Genomic DNA, 24,013 nt, shown 5'->3' on the forward strand with positions numbered 1-24,013 from the left:
GAGTCCTTACTTGATCTTCCACACAGGTAGGGTGTCCCTTCGTACTGACCTTTCTTTTTTGCCCAAGGTCATTTCTGGATTTTCCATTAACCAAGCTATTGACCTGCCGGTTTTCTTCCCAAGGCATTCTAATAGAGGAGAGTACCTTTTGCACACCCTTGATGTGCATCGGCAGCTTTGTTTTAATTTGGACAGGACTAAATCTTTCAGGAAAACAGATCAATTGTTTGTGGCCTTTGCAGGACCCAGATTGGGTAAACCTGTTTCCAAAGTGACTTTATCCTCCTGGCTTAGAAACGTCATTACCTTTATCTACCAACAGAATAAGCTATCCTTACCTTCCAGAATAAAGGCTCATTCTACCAGATCTATGGCTACTTCTGTAGCATTTCATTCGAGAGCCTCTATGGATGATATCTGCGCAGCAGCCACTTGGGCAAGACCTCATACCTTTATCTCTCATTACAAATTGGATTTGGCCTCCAGGGGACGAGCATCCTTTGGTTCTATGGTGCTCAGGAATATCCTTCCTTAGTGCCACCCAGGACTCAAGTAGCTGGGGACTCGGTCCTATTAGTAATTAATGCACAAAGATTTACAACATCAGATAAAGAAGTTATGTCTTACCGTAACGTTCCATCTGTGTTGTGTTCATTCATTACTTCCCGCCCTCCTTCCCCCTGCCTGGACTACTGGTGGACTTTAGGAACTCCTGGTTAGGGTATTTGGTCAGACAGAACCTTCTACTATTTTTCTATTACTACGTCTATTATATAGGGGCGGGCAAACTCGATCTGGATTAACTAGGAGAGGGGCATTATGGGTAGGTCTTAGCTGAGAGTTTTTGGCTGGTGCGAGCTTGGAAATGGCCGTATGGGTTCCGAGAACGGATCCGAAGTCCTATTAATAATGAATGAACAAAGATCTACAACACAGATGGAACGTTATGGTAAGACATAACTTCTTTTTTTGCCTTCCTTTTAGTTTATAAGAAAAAAGTTTGTTTTGTACAGTGTGTATGTGTGTGTGTGTGTGTGTATATATATATATATATATATATATATATATATATATATATATATATAGATATATAGATATATATATATATATATATTTTTGACATTTGTTAACTGGGATAGTCCATCTGAGCTAATGGCCAGTTTTCAGTGGAGACTCTGAGAAAAGCTCCAGCATTACAATATAGGTACTTGTGTATTATCGCAACCAGATTTATGAAGACCCACAGTTTCTACTGTTTTGAAGAAACCATGTCTGTAAACCTTTCAAGGGTGTGTAAACTCTGTAAATGTTACTGTGTCACATAATTTTTCACAGGGGAATAGGAATAACTGCTGAAATCCTCTTCCCTGGGTATGTCACCTGCAGACCTATACACCTGACTGCCGCAAGTCATGAAAGTCACCACTTTCGCAGCAAGACAAGGAATCGGGAACATGGCTCGTTGAGACAAACTGACCCACTTCATTTTAAAATCTCCTTTGGCAGGTATCTCAGCAGTTGTCACACAACCCTGTTATAGGCCGACCTCTGACAAGGCATGTTCATTCAGTTTTAAGTCACACTTACTGATTTAACATTTTCGTTCTGTTTGCGGTGATAAGTCACTCCGTGACTTTTTCTTCTGTAATGAAATGTAGTTGTGTATGACACGGCAGTTGCTACATGCTGTGCTGGATTTCAATAACAGTTAATCCCATTCCTTAAAATGAACCCCATGCACTGGAAACAGCCAGGATCATTAATGAGGAATGCAAGCTTTGTGCAGCGGTCTGCTAGTACGGACTTCACAGAGGACATGATGGGTGCCACGGAGGAGTACAAAAATCCACTGTCATTCCTCCGGCTGCCTCATGCCTGCTTTGACCAAGAAGTGTTTAGCTTGTCATTACACCCCTTTTCAGGTTAACATTCCCGCTTTCACAGTAACATAACAAATTGAGTGTCTTTGCAAATCTGGTTGCGATAATACGTAAGTACCCAATAAAGATTGCAGAGATAACATGATTAGGCAGTATACAAAAAAATGGAGAAAAGCTGCAGCATTACCAAACAAAAAGTTACAGTCTAGGCAAACATACAGAAACTGAGAGCAAGTACAAAAATAAAGTGGAGAAAAGCTCCAGCATTACCAAACAAAAAGTTACAGTCTAGGCAAACATACAGAAACTGAGGGCAAGTACAAAAATAAAGTGGAGAAAAGCTCCAGCATTACCAAACAGAAAGTTACAGTCTAGGCAAACATACAGAAACTGAGAGCAAGTACAAAAATAAAGTGGAGAAAAGCTCTAGCATTACCAAACAAAAAGTTCCATACTTAACAAAAAAATGCAGAAATTGAGAGGGCAAGTATTAGACATTAAAAAGATTACATAGTAATAAATAATAGATGATAGTAGTAACAATATAGATCCATCTTTCCCTTGGTATCATATTCTTGGAATTGAAATCCATCAACAGATAAGTTAAAATGTTCAAAGTTAGAGATGTGGAAAATAAGGAGTCGACATAGAAATTTAAGGAGGATTGTGGTAAGGGCAGGATCTTGATTTCAGAAAATGAAGCGTGGCTTCAGTTATGAAGCAACTGGAACTAGTCATACTGTGAAGGCTAGGTGGACGCCTATGCCAGACAAGGGACACTGAGTGCTTGTAGAGGAGTTTACCTATAGTTTTATTTGGTTTATAGAGTCCAGAAGGTGCTGGTCTGAGCTACGAAGTGTACAGGTAGTGATACAAGGGGATACTGTGGTGGAGAGATGGGCAGGCTTGGGGTTTAAGTAAGGTGTGTGTGTGTGAGCCGTAATTGGGAAAGTAGTACAAGCTGAGGGAATTCCAGCCACTGAAGCTGTTTCAGGGCAAGGCAGTGATGTGATTTGTAAGGAATGTTACACGGAAATCTGGCTATGCTGTTGTAGGTTTGCTCAAGTTTAGAGAGAAGGGTTGACTGGAGATGAGTAAAGATAGGGGAGGCTTAAAGGAGTCATGGAAGGATGATGGCTTGGGCTAGGGGGGCCTGGAGTTAGAAGCGAGGAATTGTTTATTTCTGTAGAGAAAACCAAGTTTCTGATTTTTTTGATAGTGTTGAAATTGGATGTCGCATTTTAGCTGGTCATCAGTTATAGTACCAAGCAATTTAATGTGTGCTTCTGCTTTGATGAGAGTGTCATCTAAAGAAAAATGGTAAAGGAGGACTTAAGGTGGAACAGAGATTTGGGAATGAATAGTAGGAGCTTAGTCTTTTTTGGGGTTAAGTATGAGTTGGTGTTCTGTGAGCCATTTTTCCACGGATGAGAAAGAGTTTTGGGTGATGGAAAGAAGTTTGGATATGTTATCAGTGTATTGTATAAGGGAGGAGGAAGTACAGTTGGACAGATGATTGGTGAATGTATTGAAAAGGGGGAGGCAGGGATTGAGCCTTGAGGGATGCCAGTTTGGGTAGGTAGGAAAGGGGAGCAGGTAGATTGCCACCTGACAGACTGGTAGCTTTAGAACCAGAGAATAGCAGAGAGGAAGAGGTTGAGATCAGTAGGTCTGCTGAGTAGTTTGGAATGGGAGACCCTATCGAAAGCTTTAGAAAGGTTGGGGAAAAGGCAAGATATCAGGAGATTTGTGCCCCCGTCTTTGGCAACAGTGTGACTGAAGGTTGTGAGGGCTGTGGATGTGCTATAATGTGGCCTAAAGCCATGTTGTGTGGGGGTCAGAAGATTTTCATTGATTAGGTAGTTTAGAAGTTTGCTATGAATGCATTTTTCCAGGATTTTGGATAGTGGATATAGGATGGCAATGGGGTCTATAGTTGTATGGATCAGTGGCGTTACCTCATTTGTGTAGTGGAATGATGTAGAAAGATTTCCAGATGTTTTTTTTTTTTTTCATTTGCTTTTACTGTATTTGTCTTTCCTCTTACTTTATTTTGCTTTTCTTAAAAGTAATCAATTTTATTTATTCTGCTGCATTTATTACTGCTTGGTAGTAGCCTGATTAAATTGTAACTGTTGTACTAAGTCTTTTGGTTTAAGCACTTGGGCTTCATACAGGCTGTTTTACGTTAAGGTTTGTGGTCTGCATTGTTGTGGCAGGACAAGTAGCTTACATCCTTCTAAGCTGGGAATTGCTGATTGAAGGCCCAGTGTCTGCTATTCTAAAAGTGTACTAGTTCTGGCTTAAGCACTTAGGCTTCAGGCCAGTTATTCTATATTTAGAAGGTTTGTGGTCTGCACTCTTGTGGGAGGAGAGGCTCGATTCTGACCTTCTGAGCTGGGAATATCTGGTCACAGGCTTATTGTGCCTGCTTATTTGAACTGTTTCTTTCTGAAATTGGTGCGGCTTGTTGCTGTAGCATAGACCAGATTCAGGCCTGCTGAATCTAGCTTTGTTTGTATAACTTGAACACTGATCCAGGCCATCTTTTTTGGAGAAGGTTCCCCTACACCCTAGTAAGCAGGGGTGTGCAGTTAGAATTTATCTGATTGAAGACTGCTGGAACAGGACTCAGTTTTGAGCTTTTTTTCTGGTTAATTGGGTAACTCGTTTAAATCAGTTTTAGTTTTCTATTGTTTTATATATATATATATATATATATATATATACATATATATATATATATATAAAATTGTACTTTATTCATCTGCTTTTACTGCATTTGTGTTTCTTCCTACTTTATTACTAGGAGCATTGACTACAACTCTGATCTGCTATATATAACAGTAAGTATCCTTTTCTATACATTTAAAGTGTTTTTTGAGTGTATCTGTTTTATTTTCTTAAAAAAAAAAAAAAAATATATATATATATATATATATATATATATATATATATATATATTTGTGTCTTTCGGCTTTTCCCAATTAGGGGTCGCCACAGCGGAACTCCGGTCCGCTAATGATTGGCAGTTGATTTTTACGTACCGGCTTGCCAGGCCTGACGCACAACCTTCAACGAAGGTACGCCCATTCACGCATGTCTCCACGCAGAAGATGCTCTAGCTGAGAATCGAACCGGACAGCGTCTTACTGTGAGGTGACAACGCTACCGCAGCACCACCACCGCGGACATATATGCTTGTTTCCCGCCTTTCTAAGCTAGTATAGTCCAGTTTTCAGGTTAGTGCTGAATTCAGGGCTGTGTTACAAATCTCTGTGTTTGCCCATACCTTACTTGGATAGAAGGAAGTTCTCTGTTCACCTGTGAGAGAGGGGAGCTTTGAGCAGCCTGTCTGTCCCTGGAGGAGTGGTTTCAGCCCAGAAATTAGTAGTTTATTGGCCATTTTGGGCTAATTTCTCTCTTTCATTTCCCCGCTGTAAATACCGTATTTGCCTGGTTTTGCGTGCCTGTTAGCTAGGGTAAAAGTATTCCTGGCTCCACAAAGTCTCCTCTTCAATTTTTCCCTTGGAACTAGACAAACTTTCAACTTAAGCACTCAAGCCAGTCATTTCTCAGCCTGGCACCTACTCAAAACTTATAGCAAGCACTTATAAACCCTAGCACTAAACCCTCCTGTACTGTACAGAAGGACAAGGCTCTCTGTTCGACTTTACCAGCCATCCAGTAAAACAGTTCTCTGTACCTATCCAGGCATGTCCAAAGGGCAGTTTCAGGTGTACTGTCCAGTCCAACTGGTGAATTTGGGCATTTTAAGGCAATGTTACAACTGCCTCATGTACACAGAAAACCCCCTCCTCCTACCACCAAACACTAATACATGCGAGAGATGCAATTATACAGCCAAACTGGAGGCTAACTCTCTCAACCCAAGACTGGATCAGACAGTCAAGAGGAGAAGGGAAATACTTGCATCACACCACCAGTCTCACATAAACCCATTAAAGCAGCACTGGAAAAAAACATACATAAATACATGAAAACATACTCGGAAGCTCTAAATAAAAATCTGCAAAACCAACAGCGACCTCCAAAGCAAACATCCATGCAACCTCCACCCCCAACACAAACCATGAAACACATACTTCACAAAACCAGTGTGCCATGCAATCACAGCCTGTAAGGCAAAATAACATACCCAACATACTAGTAATAGGTGACTCTATAGTCAGGCACACTGACGTCCCACTCACTAGGCTGAATAAGGAGAATGTTACTGTTAGCTGCTTGTCGGGTGCCAGGATCCGCCACATAACACAAGCACTCAGGTCACTACAGAACAAGTACAAACATGATTCTGTCATTGTCCATGTTGGTGTGAATGACCTGAGCCGCACCTCTCTGAACTACATGAAAAGAGACATGGAAGAGCTCTCTGATCACGTAGCCCAGGCCGGTATGACCCTGACCCTGAGTAGCATCCTGCCCTCACCAAGAATGATACCACGGTATAAAGAAAAAAATTCTCAATTTTAACAATTGGCTAAGTTTCTGGTGTCATTCAAAGGGGATCCAGTGTCTGCCCGCCTGGGATGACATGCTCAACAAGCCACGCTGCTTCTCTAGAGACGGCTTGCACCTGTCACCCTTAGGCTTTCAAATACTGGCCAAGGCTCTTGCCACCCCCATAGTGCCTTTTTTAGGCAAGGCTCAAAAGACAAACCCATCGCCGTAAATAGCACAAGTAACAAAAAACTGAGGGTAATGCTACTCAGTGCCAGAAGTCTGTACCTCAAAATGCACGCACTCGAGGCACTCCTCAGTATGGAGAAAATAGATACATGTGCAGTAACAGAAACCTGGTTTAAGGCTCCAGAGAGCACCCCAGCACTACCAGGCTACAACTCGTACCATACATTTCGGCCATAAAACCCAAACCGAAATACAAAAGGTGGGGGCATATCCATATTCATCAAGGATACCCACACCTCCAGGTTAGTGGCACAGCACGATGCTTCAGAGATCATCCACGTGCAACTAACAATGGGCAAAACTGCAATTCAAATTGTAGCTTGCTACAGATCACCCACCATGTCCCAGGACCCCCATTCCGCATTTCTGGGAACACTGGGAAACATAAAGGTCCTACCAAACACCCTAATATTGGGTGATTTCAAGTACCCAAACATTAACTGGTAGAACTACTTAAGTACTAACTCCCTTGCCCAACATTTCCTAGAATTTATAAACTCAAATGCCCTGGTTCAACTGGTCATCACTCCCACTAGAGGTGACAACATATTGGACCTGGTCGTCACCAACATGGGCGACCGGTCACTCAACCATAAAATTCCATCTGTGTTGATTCTATTGATTTATCATTTCCTAATAATTGCAGGTTTGAGGGGCAGTAGACGAGATCTGAGGTATGTTAGGGCATTATGGATAAGGGAGGAGCTCGAGAGTTTGTGTTCCACAAGCTGGAGGAAGCAGCCGAGTCGGATCCGAACCCAGCTGTTAAGGAAGAATGAAAATGGACAATACAGATGGAACGTTATGGTAAATGCGTAACTTTTTTTTTTTTTTACATAAGTTATTGTCATTCTGGGGATTTCAAGGGGCTAATACAACAGTACATGATGAACGTACGTCATAGTTGTAAATTATATATGCTATGAGTTTGATTAATCTGAGGATCGAAACAATAATGAAAAGGAAGTCAGACAACCAACACTGTAGCCGAGTTTCCTTTGAAGGAGGTTTCAGCCTTGCTTTTTAACTGGCAAACCATTTCTAGTCCCATCTCATAAAAATTTAGTCAAAGAAGATGCTTCTGTAGGACAAGAAAGGTGCTGTTAGGACCACATGGCACAAGTGTGTTGGTCGAGTCAGCAATGTTTCACATAAGCATTTGAGAAAAGTATTGCTTTCTGTCCAAGCTCGGCTAGAATGGATTCCACTAAACCCCGTCTACTTTCAGTTGGACAACAGAACAGTAGCGTGGTACATCATCAAACTGGGAGGGAACTCTCTCTCCTACCTCCTCACTGAGGAACCATGAGAGTCTGGGAGTGCGGCTTTTGAGACAAAAACACTGCAGTGCTTATTCCTGGGGAAAACAGCTGTCTGGCAGACAGGTTGAGCAGGTTTCTCTTGATGTCCAACAGGTGATTTGTAGGTCCTTAGCAAAATAATTGTTGTTCAGGAAGCAGTGTTGTTCCACATGTAATTATTTTGCTTCCCCATAAACTCCAAGTATCAGAAGTACTTTTCCCTGATTCCTCCTCGTTGCATCAGCAAAGATGTATTGATACAGGCTTGACCCAGAAGACCCACTCTGTAGTTTTTTTTTCTAGTAATATCTTGATGTTGGGAGTTATACCTGAGATGCTTGTGGTGTGTGAATTGTTTCCAATTATTTGAGTAGAACCCATCCCTATATACCTAGTATTCAGTTCTTCTGGATTACTGGTATTTTGTCGTCAGGTCAGAAGTGAGTTTATTTTTCACTCCCCTTGGAACCAACCCAAACCCCAGTGCGTCATATCCACCAGCCATCCTTCTACCCCCTGTACTACTCTGGTATTGCTGGGGTTGGTCGTGGATTCTAAGGACATCCTAGGGGCTTGTACATCTGTGCTTCCATCTGGGGGGTTATTTTATATGCTGTACCCACTTCCCCTTCCCTGCCCCCATGCTAATCGACTTGTCCAAAGACGGCTCCCCCTTTGAACCCTGTTGTCCCCTAAGGAGTGTGATCAATGAGCACATTACCTCCCAGGATGAACAAGCCCATCCCTCCCTGCCCATCTGTCAGTCACCCAAGCCACTAATTAGACCTGGGTCACCTGAACCATAGTCAGGGCTTTATCCCTCTACGCCACTGGAGCCATAACAGGAGAAGTATGTTTCTGAGTCATTTAAGCTTTGAAGGAAGCTGGTTGTGTTGGAAATGGTACTGTCCACATAAGGTATTTGTTTATGATCCAAGGTATGGGTACCCAAGCATGAAGTGATTTTGTGGCTGTTGAAGAGTTATGTGACATGTTGTTGAGGTACCATGGTATTTACAGTTATAATGTAAAACATCTTTGCCCAAATACTGAAATTCTGTTTTATGTCTCTCATCCTGAATGTCTGTAGGTCTGTGATGTATTATTGTCAATTTCTGCAGAGAGAGACAGAGAGAGATTTACTTTCCTGTCCATATACAGCAAAATACTTGATAGGAATTAAAAATTTTATTGTAATTGATATCCTACAGGCCTTAGTTTTGACTTCAGATTAAAAGTTCACATTTTGTTTTATTGAAGATTGCTAAACAATAATTATAAGCAGTCTCTCTTTGCAGGTGTTGATTGGGCACGTCTTAAAGAAGATGAATAAGCAGACCTTCCCAGAGTACTGTAGTTTGTGCAAAGAAGTTTTGCCTTTCACAGATCGAAGACAAGCAGTTTGTGCCAATGGACACATTTGGCTCAGGTAATCCACTGCAAACTTTGTGATGTCCTGACTGAAATCTCTATTGCAGTATTCCTGACATTTGCAACCCTTAGCAATGTTTTGTTAGAAGTATCTGCAGAGGTAGAGTTTAAGTATTTGTTTTTTAACTTTATTAGGTGGATCACTGAATGAAGTATCTCTGTTAAAAGGAAGTGACATTAATAGTCGACTGTGTGGTGTAGAGGGATGGAACACTGATGGGAGCACATATAACTTCGGTTTGTCTAGCAGTTTGTGTCCTAGAGGAGGAAGAGATAAGGCAGGGTGAGTGTGAGCAGTCAATGCTGTTGAGGTTGTCCATGAACTGCAGTGTCACTTTTTGTTGTCAGAAGGAACACGACATACAGCCTTCTGAAATGGGATGTGTGCTTTGCCAACTTAATAATGGTAGCCTGAACTGTACATAGCTGGGAAGCACACATGCACATGGGGAGGTGTCCTGGGCCTCTGCAGTGACATGTCATTTGCCAGGAGAGGGTATAGGACATAACAGTGCTAGAAAAAATTAGTATCACACAATTAATGATGCAGCCTAATGAGATGAGATAATTGGTAGATGTTCATCGTGCATTACAGCTGCAGTAATTACATATGGGTTTTCAGCCGGCAGGCGGTCCCTCGGTCGGCCGAATTCCAAAGTCTTGGTCCGGCGTCGGTTGTTGTCGCGTACTCTTCTGACGTCAGGAAGGTCAGAGTATAAAAGACACAGCCGACGCCATCTTCTTCAGTCTTTTTTGCCGCGCGGTGCCCGAAGCAGAAGCAGTTCGCAAGTGCCGGTCGGCCAGCTCCTGAATTACGAAAAATTTAGAACCGAAGTCTTCATTAAAGCTAAGTACCCCGTTGGGGAATCTTTTCTTGCCTCAGACCGATGTCAGAAAAAGTTAATAATTGTATTTCTTGTGGGAAGCAAATACCGCATAAGGATTTCCATTCCCTTTGCATACCTTGTTTAGGCCCAGACCACGACGTCTCGGGCTGCCGCTTTTGTGCTACCTTCAATAAACGCACTATCAAGCGTCGGGCGGAGTTCGCCCAGCACTATTTTGGTAAAGCGTTTAATTATAAAATGTCGTCGGATACTCCGACTACCGCTATGCCCAGAAAACGCAAAGAAAAGGACCGTCAGTCGAGAACTGCGGTCTCCACCGACACCACGCCGAAACAAGCTCCACGTGGGCCGGTTCTCAGTGAGACGCCTTTGCAGTCCCTGACTACCGACGACACTCCCTCGGCGGGGTCGTCTGTACCTGAGACCGCTGGTTCTTCGGTCCTTTCCCAAACTACAACCGAAGCCCCTGCTCATGTCGAACCCACCAATGTGGATAGATCTACATCCACCCATGGTGTATTTAGGCCTTCATCTTCTTTCTCCATCAAGGCCTTTACTAAAGCCAAATCAGCCAAGCAACTTTCTAGGCCTGCCTCACAAGGCCCAAGACCTGGGCCTACGCCTAAGAAGCACATGCTTAAAATGGCTGAAGACCTGATCACTCTAATCAGAGGCTCCCAGGCCCCTCCGGACAAGAGACCCAGAGTAGAGGAGGATTCTCCTCCTTCTGACCAAGAATCCATTTTATCAGAACATTCTGATGTTGAAGAACACTCTTATTCACCCTTCGAGGATTCGGATGCAGAGCAGTCTATTCCTTCTGTATCCCCCCCTGAGGATTTTTCCTTTGGGGAAACTTTGCACTCCTTGAGAGAGCACTTCCATTGGGAAGGCCAAGACTTTTCAGACTCCAAGAAAAGGCTTAGGGAATTCCTCTGGTTACCTCAGCATAGACCTTTGGCTATTCCCCCTGTTTTGGAGGTTTTGGATGATGCATACTCGGAGGCCTGTCTTACTCCTGATTCTCTGCCTCCTGCACCAGTTAAGCCGGATAGGTATTACAGAGTTCCTAATTCTCATCAGTTCCTCTATAAAGGCCATAATGCAGACCCTGAAACTATTTCTCAAGGCCCTAAAGGAATTAAGGCTTCCACGGCCAAGAATCCACTACCTGCAGAAAGGGAATCTAGATCTCTAGAAAGGTGGGGTAAGAAGGTTTACACCTCGGCCACCCTTGCCATGAGGGCCTTAAACTGCCAGTTTCATATGATTAAATATCAGCAATTTGTGTTATCACAATTAAAAACCAAAATGTCACAGCCTGAACAACCAGATTTAAAAGAGTTGCAGGATATGATGCATAGTGCTGAACAAGTGGGCAAGCACTCCTTAAAATGTGGTTATGATGCCCTAGAGGCCTCCAGCAGATCGGCCGCCACCGGAGCAGTCATTCGCAGACATGCATGGCTAAGGGAACAAAATCTTCCAGACCAGGTTAAAGCAAAAATTCTGGATGCACCGTTACATAAGGATGTTCTTTTTGGTACTAATGCTGAGGATATTTTACGTAAAATGGAAGAAAAAGCAAAATCTATGCAAACTGTCAAGGCTTTCTTACAGGTTCAGCCACCAAGGTTCAGCAGGAATTGGCCAACAAAAAACTGGTCCTTTCCAGCCACTGACAAGGCCCAAAGAGGCAGATACAGACGCGGAAGGGGCAGAGGACAACCCCAAGGGTCCTACAGAGGCAGGCAATGGCAATCACCAACACCAACAGGTGGTGACGACAGTGCACAGCAGTACAGAAAACAGACTCAATGACTCCCTCATTTCCATGCCAAGCAAAATTCAACTGGCAGCACCTTTGGGAGGAAAACTGGCACTATTTGCAAACAATTGGCATATTGTCACAACAGACAAATGGATTCTGGACATAATAAACAGAGGCTACAAATTTCATTTTCACACTCTTCCAAAAATGAGAGGCATGCCAAACCTACCACAAAATCAAAGGGTAGAGGCACAACTACAAATCACAAAGCTCCTAAACATGAGGGCTATACAAAAGGTACCTACGCACCAACAAGCACAAGGTTTTTATTCAAGGCTTTTTCTGGTGCCAAGAAAAGGAAGCGATTGGAGACCCATTCTGGACTTATCCATTCTCAACACATTTCTTCTCGTACCAAAATTCAAGATGCTCACATTACAGCAACTCCTTCCCATGCTGGGCAAGGGGTTTTGGCTGGTAACATTGGACCTCAAGGAGGCATACCTGCATGTCCCAATCAGACAAAGTTGCAGAAGATACCTCAGATTTCTTGCAGGTTCAAACCACTACCAATTCTCTGCATTGCCCTTTGGCTTATCTACTGCGCCCAGAGTATTCACCAAGTGCCTGGCATCAGTGATTGCATACTGCAGACTTCAAGGGATACAAATTTACCCTTATCTGGACGACTGCCTGATCCAAGCGGACAGCAAACACGTACTTCTGAAACATCTGGCATATGTGACACGTTTACTGCTTTCTCTGGGATACACCATCAACAAGGAGAAATCAAAGCTAACACCCTCTCAGAAAATAACCTTCCTGGGTGCCAACTTGGACACAAACACCCAGATGGCTTACCTTACAAAAGAAAAACAAGGGCAACTATCTCATTACTTCAAAATGCTTGCAAAAAGTACCAGGCTTACTGCAAGGAAAATCCTGCAGGCTCTGGGATTCATGGCATCTTGCATTCTTCTAATCCCATGTGCAAAGCTGCACATGAGGAAACTTCAATGGTACCTAAAAAATCTATGGTCTCAACACAGTCACAGTTTAGAAGTGGAGATTCCAATAATTCCCTGTCTTCAAAAGGAATTCATATGGTGGGCCCAAGCATGCCAAGTAAACAAAGGCCTCCCATTCTGCAAGCCTCAAGCTACACAAGTCATAACCACAGACGCCTCAGATTACGCCTGGGGAGCGCACATGAAGGACAGGTGCATTCAGGGCAGATGGCCCCAAACAGAAAAGCACCTTCACATCAATCAAAAAGAAATGCTGGCAGTAATAAATGCAATTTCAGCGTTCAGAGAATTCCTGCATCCAGGACAACTGCTCATAAGAACAGACAACACCACAGTAATGTGGTACATAAACAAACAAGGAGGAACTCATTCATACCCCTTGTGCAGACTAACCATGACTCTTTGGAATCTAGCTCTGGAAAGACAAATGGAACTTCAGGCTCAGTACCTGCCAGGAATGGAAAACACACTGGCAGACACTCTGAGCAGGCATATGACAGACCCTCACGAATGGAAGCTACATCCACAAGTATTCATGGAGATTGTTCAAGCATGGGGAAGGCCAGACATAGACCTTTTTGCCTCCCACAAAAATCATCAATTAAAAAAGTTTTGCTCAAGGACCTTCCACCCAAAGGCTTGGAAAGTGGACGCCCTTTCATTCACATGGACAACTTGGTCAGTTTATGCATTCCCACCACTACCTCTGCTGCCCAAGGTGCTTTTGAAAGTAAGAACAGACAAGCCGAGGATGATACTGATTGCTCCAGACTGGCCGAGACAACATTGGTATCCACTATTGAGGAGCCTAACACACACTCCTCCGTGGCCCCTGCCTCTAACACCTCTACTGCTGACGCAGAACAATTTCAAAACCCTACACAGTCAGCTGAAAACTCTCAGCCTAGCTGCATGGAAAATTCCTTAACTTCACATCAGACACTACTCTCCAAAGAAGTGCAGGATGTCATTTTGGAGGCCAGAAGACCATCAACAAGAAAAGCTTACTCCGCAAAATGGAAGCGGTTTTGCTGTTGGAATGAAGAACGAGGGCAGGATCCTAGAAAATTAAACCTGCCTCAGATTTTACAGTACCTAGCTGAACTTTTGAGCAAGGGACTTTCATTTTCCTCAATCAAGATACATGCCTCAGCAATCTCTGCAGAATTCAATATGGATCCTCCTTTATTCTCACACCCACTCCTGCGACAGTTCCTCAGAGGGGCTAAGAACATAAGGCCTCCAAGGAAACAACCAGTGCCAGCTTGGGACCTTAACTATGTACTGGAAAAATTGACATTGCCTCCCTTTGAACCAGCTGCTTCAGCAGAATTACAATATTTGTCCTGGAAAACAGCTTTTCTCCTGGCCATCACTTCAGCTCCTAGGGTATCTGAGTTACAGGCCCTCATGGCGGTGCAGCCATTCCTCATATTCCATCAGGACAGGGTTTCCCTGCGTACTAACCCTTCTTTTATGCCTAAAGTGGTATCTAGGGTACCCTAAACCAGGCCATAAAGCTTCCTACCTTCTACCCTAATCCTCAAAACAAGGGGGAGAGGCTGCTTCATTCTTTAGACATCCATAGGCAGCTACGTTACTACTTGGACAGAACCAAACCCTTCAGAAAATCAGATCAACTCCTAGTTTCCTATGCTGTGGGGGGTCAAGGGAAACCTGTAACTAAACAGACCATTTCCAAGTGGATTGGTCACTGCATTCGCTTCTGTTACTCCTATCATGGAAAGCTCGTACCTACTGGTATCAGATCACACTCCACTAGGGCCACAGCCACCTCTACAGCCTTCCTCAGAGGAGTGCCTACTAAAGATATCTTGGAGGCAGCCACTTGGAGTTCTGTACATACCTTCACAAAGCACTACCATCTGCCTTTATACTCCAGAACAAGAGCAGGCTTTGCTACTGCAGTTTTGCAGGGCATTCTAGCTCAACCCAGTTCCGTATAGTACCTACCACCCTATACATAGCTTTGGGATTCTACCCATATGTAATTACTGCAGCTGTAATGCACGATGAACATAGTACAGTTTTGTACCTACCATAAATGTAGATGTTCGAGGGCTATTACAGCTGCAGTACAGGTTTCCCACCCTCCTTCCCCACTTGGTAAGACCTTGGGGTTTGAATAACTATTCATACCTGCTGACTGGGTTATCCTGCTATGTTTTATTTGCTTACTTTTGTGTATTACACTAATTTATGTATTGCCTTCCTTTTGGGGGCACCTGACATCTGGCAAGAAAGACTGAAGAAGATGGCGTCGGCTGTGTCTTTTATACTCTGGCCTTCCTGACGTCAGAAGAGTACGCGACAACAACCGACGCCGGACCAAGACTTTGGAATTCGGCCGACCGAGGGACCGCCTGCCGGCTGAAAACCCATATGTAATTACTGCAGCTGTAATAGCCCTCGAACATCTACATTTATGGTAGGTACAAAATTGTACTTTCCATGGTCTGACCTTTAGCACTTGGATGGCTCTGGTCTGGGGTTAAGCTTGACCCACAGGCTAACAGGATGAGGATGCACCTTGCCACTGAAGCAGAACAGGGCACAATTTACTTTTCTGCCTTCCTGGATCATGGCTCCCTCCAGTTGGCTGTTGCATCATTCAGTACCTCCCTCCCCTGGATGGAGAATAAATGGGCTCAGCTCAAGCCCTGTGTGGGAGGAGGTGCTTGGTTAGGGTGAAAACGCACTTTTAAAAAGGATTCTACATGAGAATTGGAGACTAACGATGGGTAAGTGTCACCATCAGCACTCTGTAATCAGTGCTATAGTGGTCTGTGTAAACACGTTTTTACTTAAAGATATCTTCAGATGGGGTCTCTTCTTTCAACTGCTGTGCACATTGTTGAAAAAAATGTATCTCAGTACTCCAGTACTCGCCTTCAGTGGAGCTGTAATTTTACTGCCCTTTGTAGCATCCTCTGCTCCTGGGTTGAGATAGGGAACGTGCTTATCACAAGATTCCTCAGTTCTTTACTGCTGCTTGCAGTATCTTGCTCTCCTCCTTGCAGTAGGAGAGTACCCAAGTTTGATGCCAAATGAATATCACTTAGCTCTAAATTTCTTTAAACACTGAAGTGGCAATGTTTTTAGCAGCTACTGAAAGGACAGCTCTCATGAACCATACATGTGCTGTCCAGAGCCTTTTTCTTGATATTAACTGTCATGGATACCAACTGTTTAATAATGTTGCTTAATGCTACCACCATATGAAGGTCAGAGCTTCTTCTCTGCTTGCCATTTGTTCAGACAAAATTGCAAGATGAGCAGGTAAAAAAAAACTGGTCGAAATTAACTAACAGAAGTCCATCAATTCAGAGATTGTTGGTGTGAGTATAACTCTCAACTGTACAGGTTTTCGCAGTGTCTCCAGATTTTTGCCTCGTATTTTTGCTAAGTTCCTCCTAAAATCTGCCCCTTTCTGGCAAACAGCTGAGGACTGAAGTCAGTAATAATGACAAAAACTTTTGAGTTTAAGACTCCACATCCTTTGGAAAATTTATGCTAATGCAAAACCTATTATATCAACTTTCTAAGTTTGTAAGGGCAATATTTAAAATCTGTCCCTATTTGTCTCCCCATCATTTTAGGCCTTGTCCATATTTTTTGCTGTAAGAGTTTGAGAGGTATGGGCGTGAGGCAAACAGGGACACAGAGCCCTTGCATAGATCCTGTTCTGAATCCCATTGTCTCTTAGCAACCAACCTCCATTCTGTACCAGTTAAGAGTCAGCGCTTCAGTTCTCATCTATCAGCTCCATGGTAAACTCCATTCTGTACCAGTGAAGAGTCAACGCTTCAGTTCTCATCTGTCAGCTCCATGGTAACCTCCATTTTGTACCAGTGAAGAGTCAGCGCTTCAGTTCTCATCTGTCAGCTCCATGGTAACCTCCATTCTGTACCAGTGAAGAGTCAGTGCTTCAGTTCTCATCTATCAGCTCCATTGTAACCTCCATTCTGTACCAGTGAAGAGTCGGTGCTTCAGTTCTCATCTATCAGCTCCATGGCAACCTCCATTCTGTACCAGTGAAGAGTCAGCGCTTCAGTTCTCATCTATCAACTCCATGTTAACCTCCATTCTGTAGCAGTGAAGAGTCAGCACTTCAATTCTCATCTATCAGCTCCATGGTACAGTATGGTAAAGTCCTGACTGTGACTCAACTGTCTTAGAATTAACTAATCACCTGGGCACAACAGAAGTCAGTAAGGAGTGATGGGAGTGAACATCCAGTGTCGGCTTACCTTTCCCAAAAGAAGGGAGGTGGCCATTTTCTTTGCATACAACAGCAGCTTGTGGTGAAAAAAGGTGAATGGTGTACAGCACAGGTGCCAAGGATGTGCTGCTAGCTTGACTACAAATGCATTTGCATGGTAGCCCTCACTGGTATGTAGAAGTCGACATGTGCACTGTGGAGGGTATACTAGCCATTTGGTTTGTTAAATGCTGACAGTCTCTACCAAGTGAAGGGTTAGGTATTAAAGAAAAAAATCCTCTGATGGCTGCCTGGGTGATGACCTCACCCACATTCATCTCTCCCAACTGCATAGTAGAATGGATGGGCATAATTGTCATGGAGGAGATTTTGATTAAAAAAAAACACTTTCAAAAATCTGGGTCTACATCCGTATGGTTGGCCGTCTTACAACAGCTGTAGTGGAAAGGCTGCTGCTCACTCCCTTCTCCCCACTCTGACACTATGCATGGGTGGAGTTGTAGGCAACACTGCCTCAGATAAGTCACCTGAGATGATCTTGTAACTGGTGGTTGAAAGCTGTAGGTATATTTATTCCATCATAAGACTAGGGTTTGATTCTGTTTCCCATTCATTTTTTCTTAAGCTTCCTTTATTCAGGTGGCATTTTCAACCAGAGTTAGACATCCTATAAGCCTATCTCGGGGCCCTGCAAACCTAGTCATTCAGCCACCACTGATTAACTTCATGAACCTTTTTTTGTGAGGATGATAGATGATGACAGAGGATGGGAGCATCCTTCAGTGGTTGGGTAGACGAGGCATAGTTAGCATCCATCAACATTGATTGAAAAAAATCATCCCAAATAACAGGCTTTATAAAGCATCACTGATCATGCATCTGGTTTCAGTGCTAGCTCTTTTTCTTTCAGGTTTCTGCACACATCCCTGCCAAAGTACTGTGCATTGGCATGGAACACAGACCTTAATTATGCCATTGTAAGTAAAGTTTCTGCCTTCCCCTTTTTTCTTTTTCTTTTTAGGAGTGTGACATTCTCTGTTGAGAGGTTTTATTTGACCTTTAACAGCTTGCCCATCTAACCTTCCAACACCCTGTTGATCTAGTTGTACTACTGTCATACCTGATATTAGTACCCCCCCATCACCCCTTGGGTGTCTGCTCTTTCCACCCACAAGGCTTTTTTTTATTAGAACCTTATCTTTATTTAGATGTTGAGTGTAAGATTCATGCTTATTTAGCTTTGATTTCTTCCATATGTCCTTGGTGAATTCTTCTCCTTTGTGAGTTTGGACTGCAGGGTACAATGCATATTTTTTATGCACAATGCACACTGCTGTATTCACATACACACACAAATTTTGTTTGGATTTCTCTGATGTTCATCGTGCATTACAGCTGCAGTAATCACATATGGGTTTTCAGCCGTCAGGCGGTCCCTCGGTCGGCCGAATTCCAAAATCTTGGTCCGGCGTCGGTTGTTGCCGTGTACTCTTCTGACGTCAGGAAGGCTAGAGTATATAAGACACAGCCGACGCCATCTTCTTCAGTCTTTTTGCCGCGCGGTGCCCGAAGCAGAAGCAGTTCGCAAGTGCCGGTCGGCCAGCTCCTGAATTACGAACACGCCGAAGCAGGTTCCACGTGGCCCGGTTCTCAGTGAGACGCCTTTGCAGTCCCTGACTACCGACGACACTCCCTCGGCGGGGTCTTCTGTACCCGAGACCGCTGGTTCTTCGGCCCTTTCCCAGACTACAAAAGTAAACACAGGCCTCCCATTCTGCAAGCCTCAAGCTACACAAGTCATAACCACAGACGCTTCAGATTACGCCTGGGGAGCGCACATGAAGGACAGGTGCATTCAGGGCAGATGGCCCCAAAAAGAAAAGCACCTTCACATCAATCAAAAAGAAATGCTGGCAGTAATACATGCAATCTCTGCGTTCAGAGAATTCCTGCATCCAGGACAACTGCTCATAAGAACAGACAACACCACAGTTATGTGGTACATAAACAAACAAGGAGGAACTCATTCATACCCCTTGTGCAGACTAGCCATGACTCTTTGGAACCTGGCTCTGGAAAGACAAATAGAACTTCAGGCACAGTACCTGCCAGGAATGGAAAACACACTGGCAGACACTCTGAGCAGACATATGACAGATCCTCACGAATGGAAGCTACATCCACAGGTGTTTACAGAGATTGTTCAAGCGTGGGGAAGGCCAGATATAGATCTTTTTGCCTCCCACAGAAACCATCAATTAAAAAGGTTTTGCTCAAGGACCTTCCACCCAAAGGCCTGGAAAGTGGACGCTCTTTCCTTCACATGGACAACTTGGTCAGTTTATGCATTCCCACCACTACCTCTGCTGCCCAAGGTACTTTTGAAAGTAAGAACAGACAAGCCGAGGATGATACTGATTGCTCCGGACTGGCCGAGACAACACTGGTATCCACTCCTGAGGAGCCTAACACACACTCCTCCGTGGCCCCTGCCTCTAACACCTCTACTGCTGACGCAGAACAATTTCAAAACCCTTCACAGTCAGCTGAAAACTCTGTCTCGCTGCATGGAAAATTCCTTAACATCACATCAGACACTACTCTCCAAAGAGGTGCAGGATGTCATTTTGGAGGCCAGAAGACCATCTACTAGAAAAGCTTACTCCGCAAAATGGAAGCGGTTTTGCTGTTGGAATGAAAAACGAGGGCAGGACCCTAGAAAATTGAACCTACCTCAGATTTTACAGTATCTAGCTGAACTTTTGAGCAATGGACTTTCATTTTCTTCAATCAAAATACATGCCTCAGCAATCTCTGCAGAATTCAACATGGATCCTCCTTTATTCTCACACCCACTCCTACGACAGTTCCTCAGAGGGGCTAAGAACATAAGACCTCCAAGGAAACAGCCAGTGCCGGCTTGGGACCTTAACTATGTACTGGAAAAATTGACATTACCTCCCTTTGAACCGGCTGCTTCAACAGAATTACAATATTTGTCCTGGAAAACAGCTTTTCTCCTGGCCATCACTTCAGCTCGTAGAGTATCTGAGTTACAGGCCCTCATGGCGGTGCAGCCATTCCTCATCTTCCATCAGGACAGGGTTTCCCTTCGTACCAACCCTTCCTTTATGCCTAAAGTGGTATCTAGGGTAGCCTTAAACCAGGCCATACACCTTCCTACCTTTTACCCTAACCCTCAAAACAAAGGGGAAAGGCTGCTACACTCTGTAGACATCCATAGGCAGCTACGTTATTACTTGGACAGAACCAAATCCTTCAGAAAATCAGATCAACTCCTCGTTTCCTATGCTGTAGGGGGTTAAGGGAAACCTGTTACCAAACAGACCATTTCCAAGTGGATTGGTCACTGCATACGCTTTTGTTATTCCTATCATGGAAAGCTTGTCCCTACTGGTATCAGACCTCACTCCACTAGGGCCACAGCCACCTCTACAGCCTTCCTCAGAGGAGTGCCTACTAAAGATATCTTGGAGGCAGCCACTTGGAGTTCTGTACATACCTTCACAAAACACTACCATCTGCCTTTATACTCCAGAACAAGAGCAGGCTTTGCCACTGCAGTTTTGCAGGGCATTCTAGCTCAACCCAGTTCCGTATAGTACCTACCACCCTATGCATAGCTTTGGGATTCTACCCATATGTGATTACTGCAGCTGTAATGCACGATGAACATAGTACAGTTTTGTACCTACCATAAATGTAGATGTTCGAGGGCTATTACAGCTGCAGTACAGGTTTCCGACCCTCCTTCCCCACTTGGTAAGACCTTGGGGTCTGAATACCTCTTCATACCTGCTGACTGGGTTATCCTGCTATGTTTTATTTGCTTACTTTTGTGCATTAGATTTATTTATGTATTGCCTTCCTTTTGGGGGCACCTGACATCTGGGGCAAGAAAGACTGAAGAAGATGGCGTCGGCTGTGTCTTATATACTCTAGCCTTCCTGACGTCAGAAGAGTACGCGACAACAACCGACGCCGGACCAAGACTTTGGAATTCGGCCGACCGAGGGACCGCCTGACGGCTGAAAACCCATATGTGATTACTGCAGCTGTAATAGCCCTCGAACATCTACATTTATGGTAGGTACAAAACTGTACTTTCCCTCTATCTGAAGCTCACCTGCTGATCCCTACCCATAGGTGCCTCTTGTGGGCTTACTCCCTGGTGCATGAGACAGCATTAGCTGATTGCCGCTGCTTTCCCTGCTTGTTCCTTTGACCCTCAGATCCTCTGAACCCATATTGTTTATTGTTGATAAGTCAACCGGCCGAGGTAAGAGTTGACTTATCAACAGAATTACATCTGTTTGACCAAAAGCTTGTCAAATTAAGGAAAATACAGCTAGAAATAGCTTATTTCCACGAATGTATCTGGCTCAAGATAATTCCTAAGAGCCTTAGGAAATGGCAATACCCTACGGGGCTTGTCCAAGGGTCGAATTTCCACGGTGACCTGATAAAACTATTTGATAGACATGGTTTTGAACTGTTGGAAATAATGATTAAACACTATCAAAATAAACGCTGTTTTTACTGGATTAACAAATGTTACTTTCAACTTATTTAGCCTGTCGAAGTGCTGTTGGATTTACCCAGGAAGTTTATATTACAGGAATGCTGTTGAGAAACTGAAGCACACCTGGTACTTTGATGGGAAGTACTTAAGAGTGCTGAAGGTAGTCAAAAGTTAAAGGCATGTAAAACGGTTGTTTGGCATTCCAAAGTGTGAACACAAATGTCCTATTTTGATTAAATATTATCTCAGAGGTTAGTGTTAAGTTTAAGAACTACTCTTCCTCAAAAGCACAGCTGTCTCAGAGTTACTGTACTTAAATAGCAGAGGTGTTGAGGTGAAGCACTGTTATGCTAGGAGATGCAGGGAGCTTGCCCCCCCCCCAGCAACATACTTTACCCTGCTGTGGTAAAATATTCAGAATGTGTCATTTATCAGGTTTCATTGTTAACTGACTTGCAGTTAATTCATGACATAATGTTTCAACACTATAAAAGTTTCTGATACAGCCAAGGCTGGCTATTCTTTTTCGTTCTTCATACACAGAAGCTGGTGGAGAGTAAGCAGGAGTGCAAGGCCTTCAGTGATGTGGAAGGGCATTATGCTCCTGTTCTGAGTTAACATTTTCCAAAGAAGGTGACCACATATTTGTTATTGCCACCAGGTGTCCTGCCAAGTTGCCCAACAGTTGACCATAGTCTTTGTTTTGCAGTTTGGCACTGAGGTTTAAGACCGTGTTTTTAAGTCTGGACCCTGCAGCAATCCTGTATTTGATTCACACAAGCCTCCATTTGTGTCTTGTGTGTGGCTCGGTACAAGTCACTTTACCAGACACTGCTCCTGGGTCACCCCTGAAAACGGGCAATTGTCCACTGAGCCTACCTGTTAAACAGCGTTATTTATTTTTTTCATAGCGTAGTTAAGAATACGGATTGTGCATGATTGCATCTTGTAATTGGTCAGAGAGTGGAAGATTCTTTTTTTTTTTTTTTTCCCCCCAGCTTCACTGTACTTTTGAGGAAGAACTGCACCAGGAGATGGGTAAGTATTCCATCTTTGCAAGGTTTGGATTTTTGTTGTAATTCACAGAATGTACTATCAATTCCTTTTCTAAGATCTCAGCTGGCTTTCCAGTCTTGTTGGCCTTGACTCCTGTTCTAAAAGGAAGATGTCAAGCTCCCCCTTCTGGAGAAAAACTTCAAAGGAGGATTTTTTATCTTGAGATTCTACTCATGGCTCTTTGTAGGTGTTATTGCTAATATTTCCTCTTTTTTCAGTACCCATCTTAGCAGTATTTCTCCTTCAGTCCTTTGCCAGGGGCAATGCACACCTTCTGGCGTCACCTACACTGCACTACTTTGTGCTAGGGTGATTGACGCACCCCATCTCAAACTGTTCTTCTTGCCACTTCTGAAGATTATATCTCTATTATAACACTTGGTGTGGTCAATTATCCTAAATCTGTAGTCTAAGACGCAGAAATATTCAGAGTGTACTTGTGGCTGTCTAAGCACATTCCAAGACCCTAAATGGCATTGTCTGTAAATACGTAAGAAGGGTCACATTATCAAGCACTGCTGTAAGGGCCAGTAGAAGAGAAGGGGAGAAGTTGGAGACCTGTGTCATTGCCTTGAGTACTTGAGGGTACCCAGTCATTGGATCCACACTGTGATCCTTCACGTGATTCAAAGACTATGCCAGAATACAGATACATCTGTCCTTAAGCCAGCTTCCTGGTCGTCATGCTGCCAGCTGCCCTTGAATAATTAGAGGTTGAGCTCTTGCTTACCATCTACAGTTAATAGGAGGACTGCAAGAAGAGCATGGCAGTCACCCACTTTGAGAGTTGCATACTTGAGTATGTGCAGTTCTTCCCCTGTGTTCAAACAGCATGCACATGCCTACACCCAGCTTGCACTCTTGGAGTTTCCTCATGTTTTTCAGTGCTGAATTAGTGTCCCTAGTTCGGCTGAAGCCTGTTCTCCCCAGGCTTTTTTCCCAAGCCCAAGTGGACTCGCTGTCTGTGATTGTGGGCCCACTAGGTCTTCCCATACCAGTATGACGCATGGGAAAGCTCTGTGACCCAGAGTTTGGATACCTGCTAACTGTGCATCCAGTGGGACTTGTCCTTGCGGGAACTGGAGTATATCTTCTGGGAATGCAGCCTTATGGAGGTAATAGACCACATGTAGGCCTCTGCTGCCAGAGTGCTGCTAACAGCAAGTGCTTCACTGGGTGGTACAATCTGGTGAATTGAT

General features: G+C 43.8%; 1 protein-coding gene across 1 annotated transcript in view; it reads left to right on the forward strand.

Annotated features, from left to right (window-relative positions):
• The window catches only part of GTF3C4 (general transcription factor IIIC subunit 4), a 383,864-nt gene that overhangs the window by 246,032 nt on the left and 113,819 nt on the right, over window positions 1–24,013 (forward strand). The window contains exon 2 of the mRNA XM_044058649.1: window positions 9,193–9,323. Within this exon, the coding sequence (XP_043914584.1) occupies window positions 9,193–9,323 (131 nt within the window). The remainder of the gene's footprint in view (window positions 1–9,192; window positions 9,324–24,013) is intronic.

Source organism: Protopterus annectens, chromosome 16.part0 (genome assembly GCF_019279795.1).
Source record: "Protopterus annectens isolate FY-2018-M chromosome 16.part0, PAN1.0, whole genome shotgun sequence".
NCBI classification, from domain to species: domain Eukaryota; kingdom Metazoa; phylum Chordata; order Ceratodontiformes; family Protopteridae; genus Protopterus; species Protopterus annectens.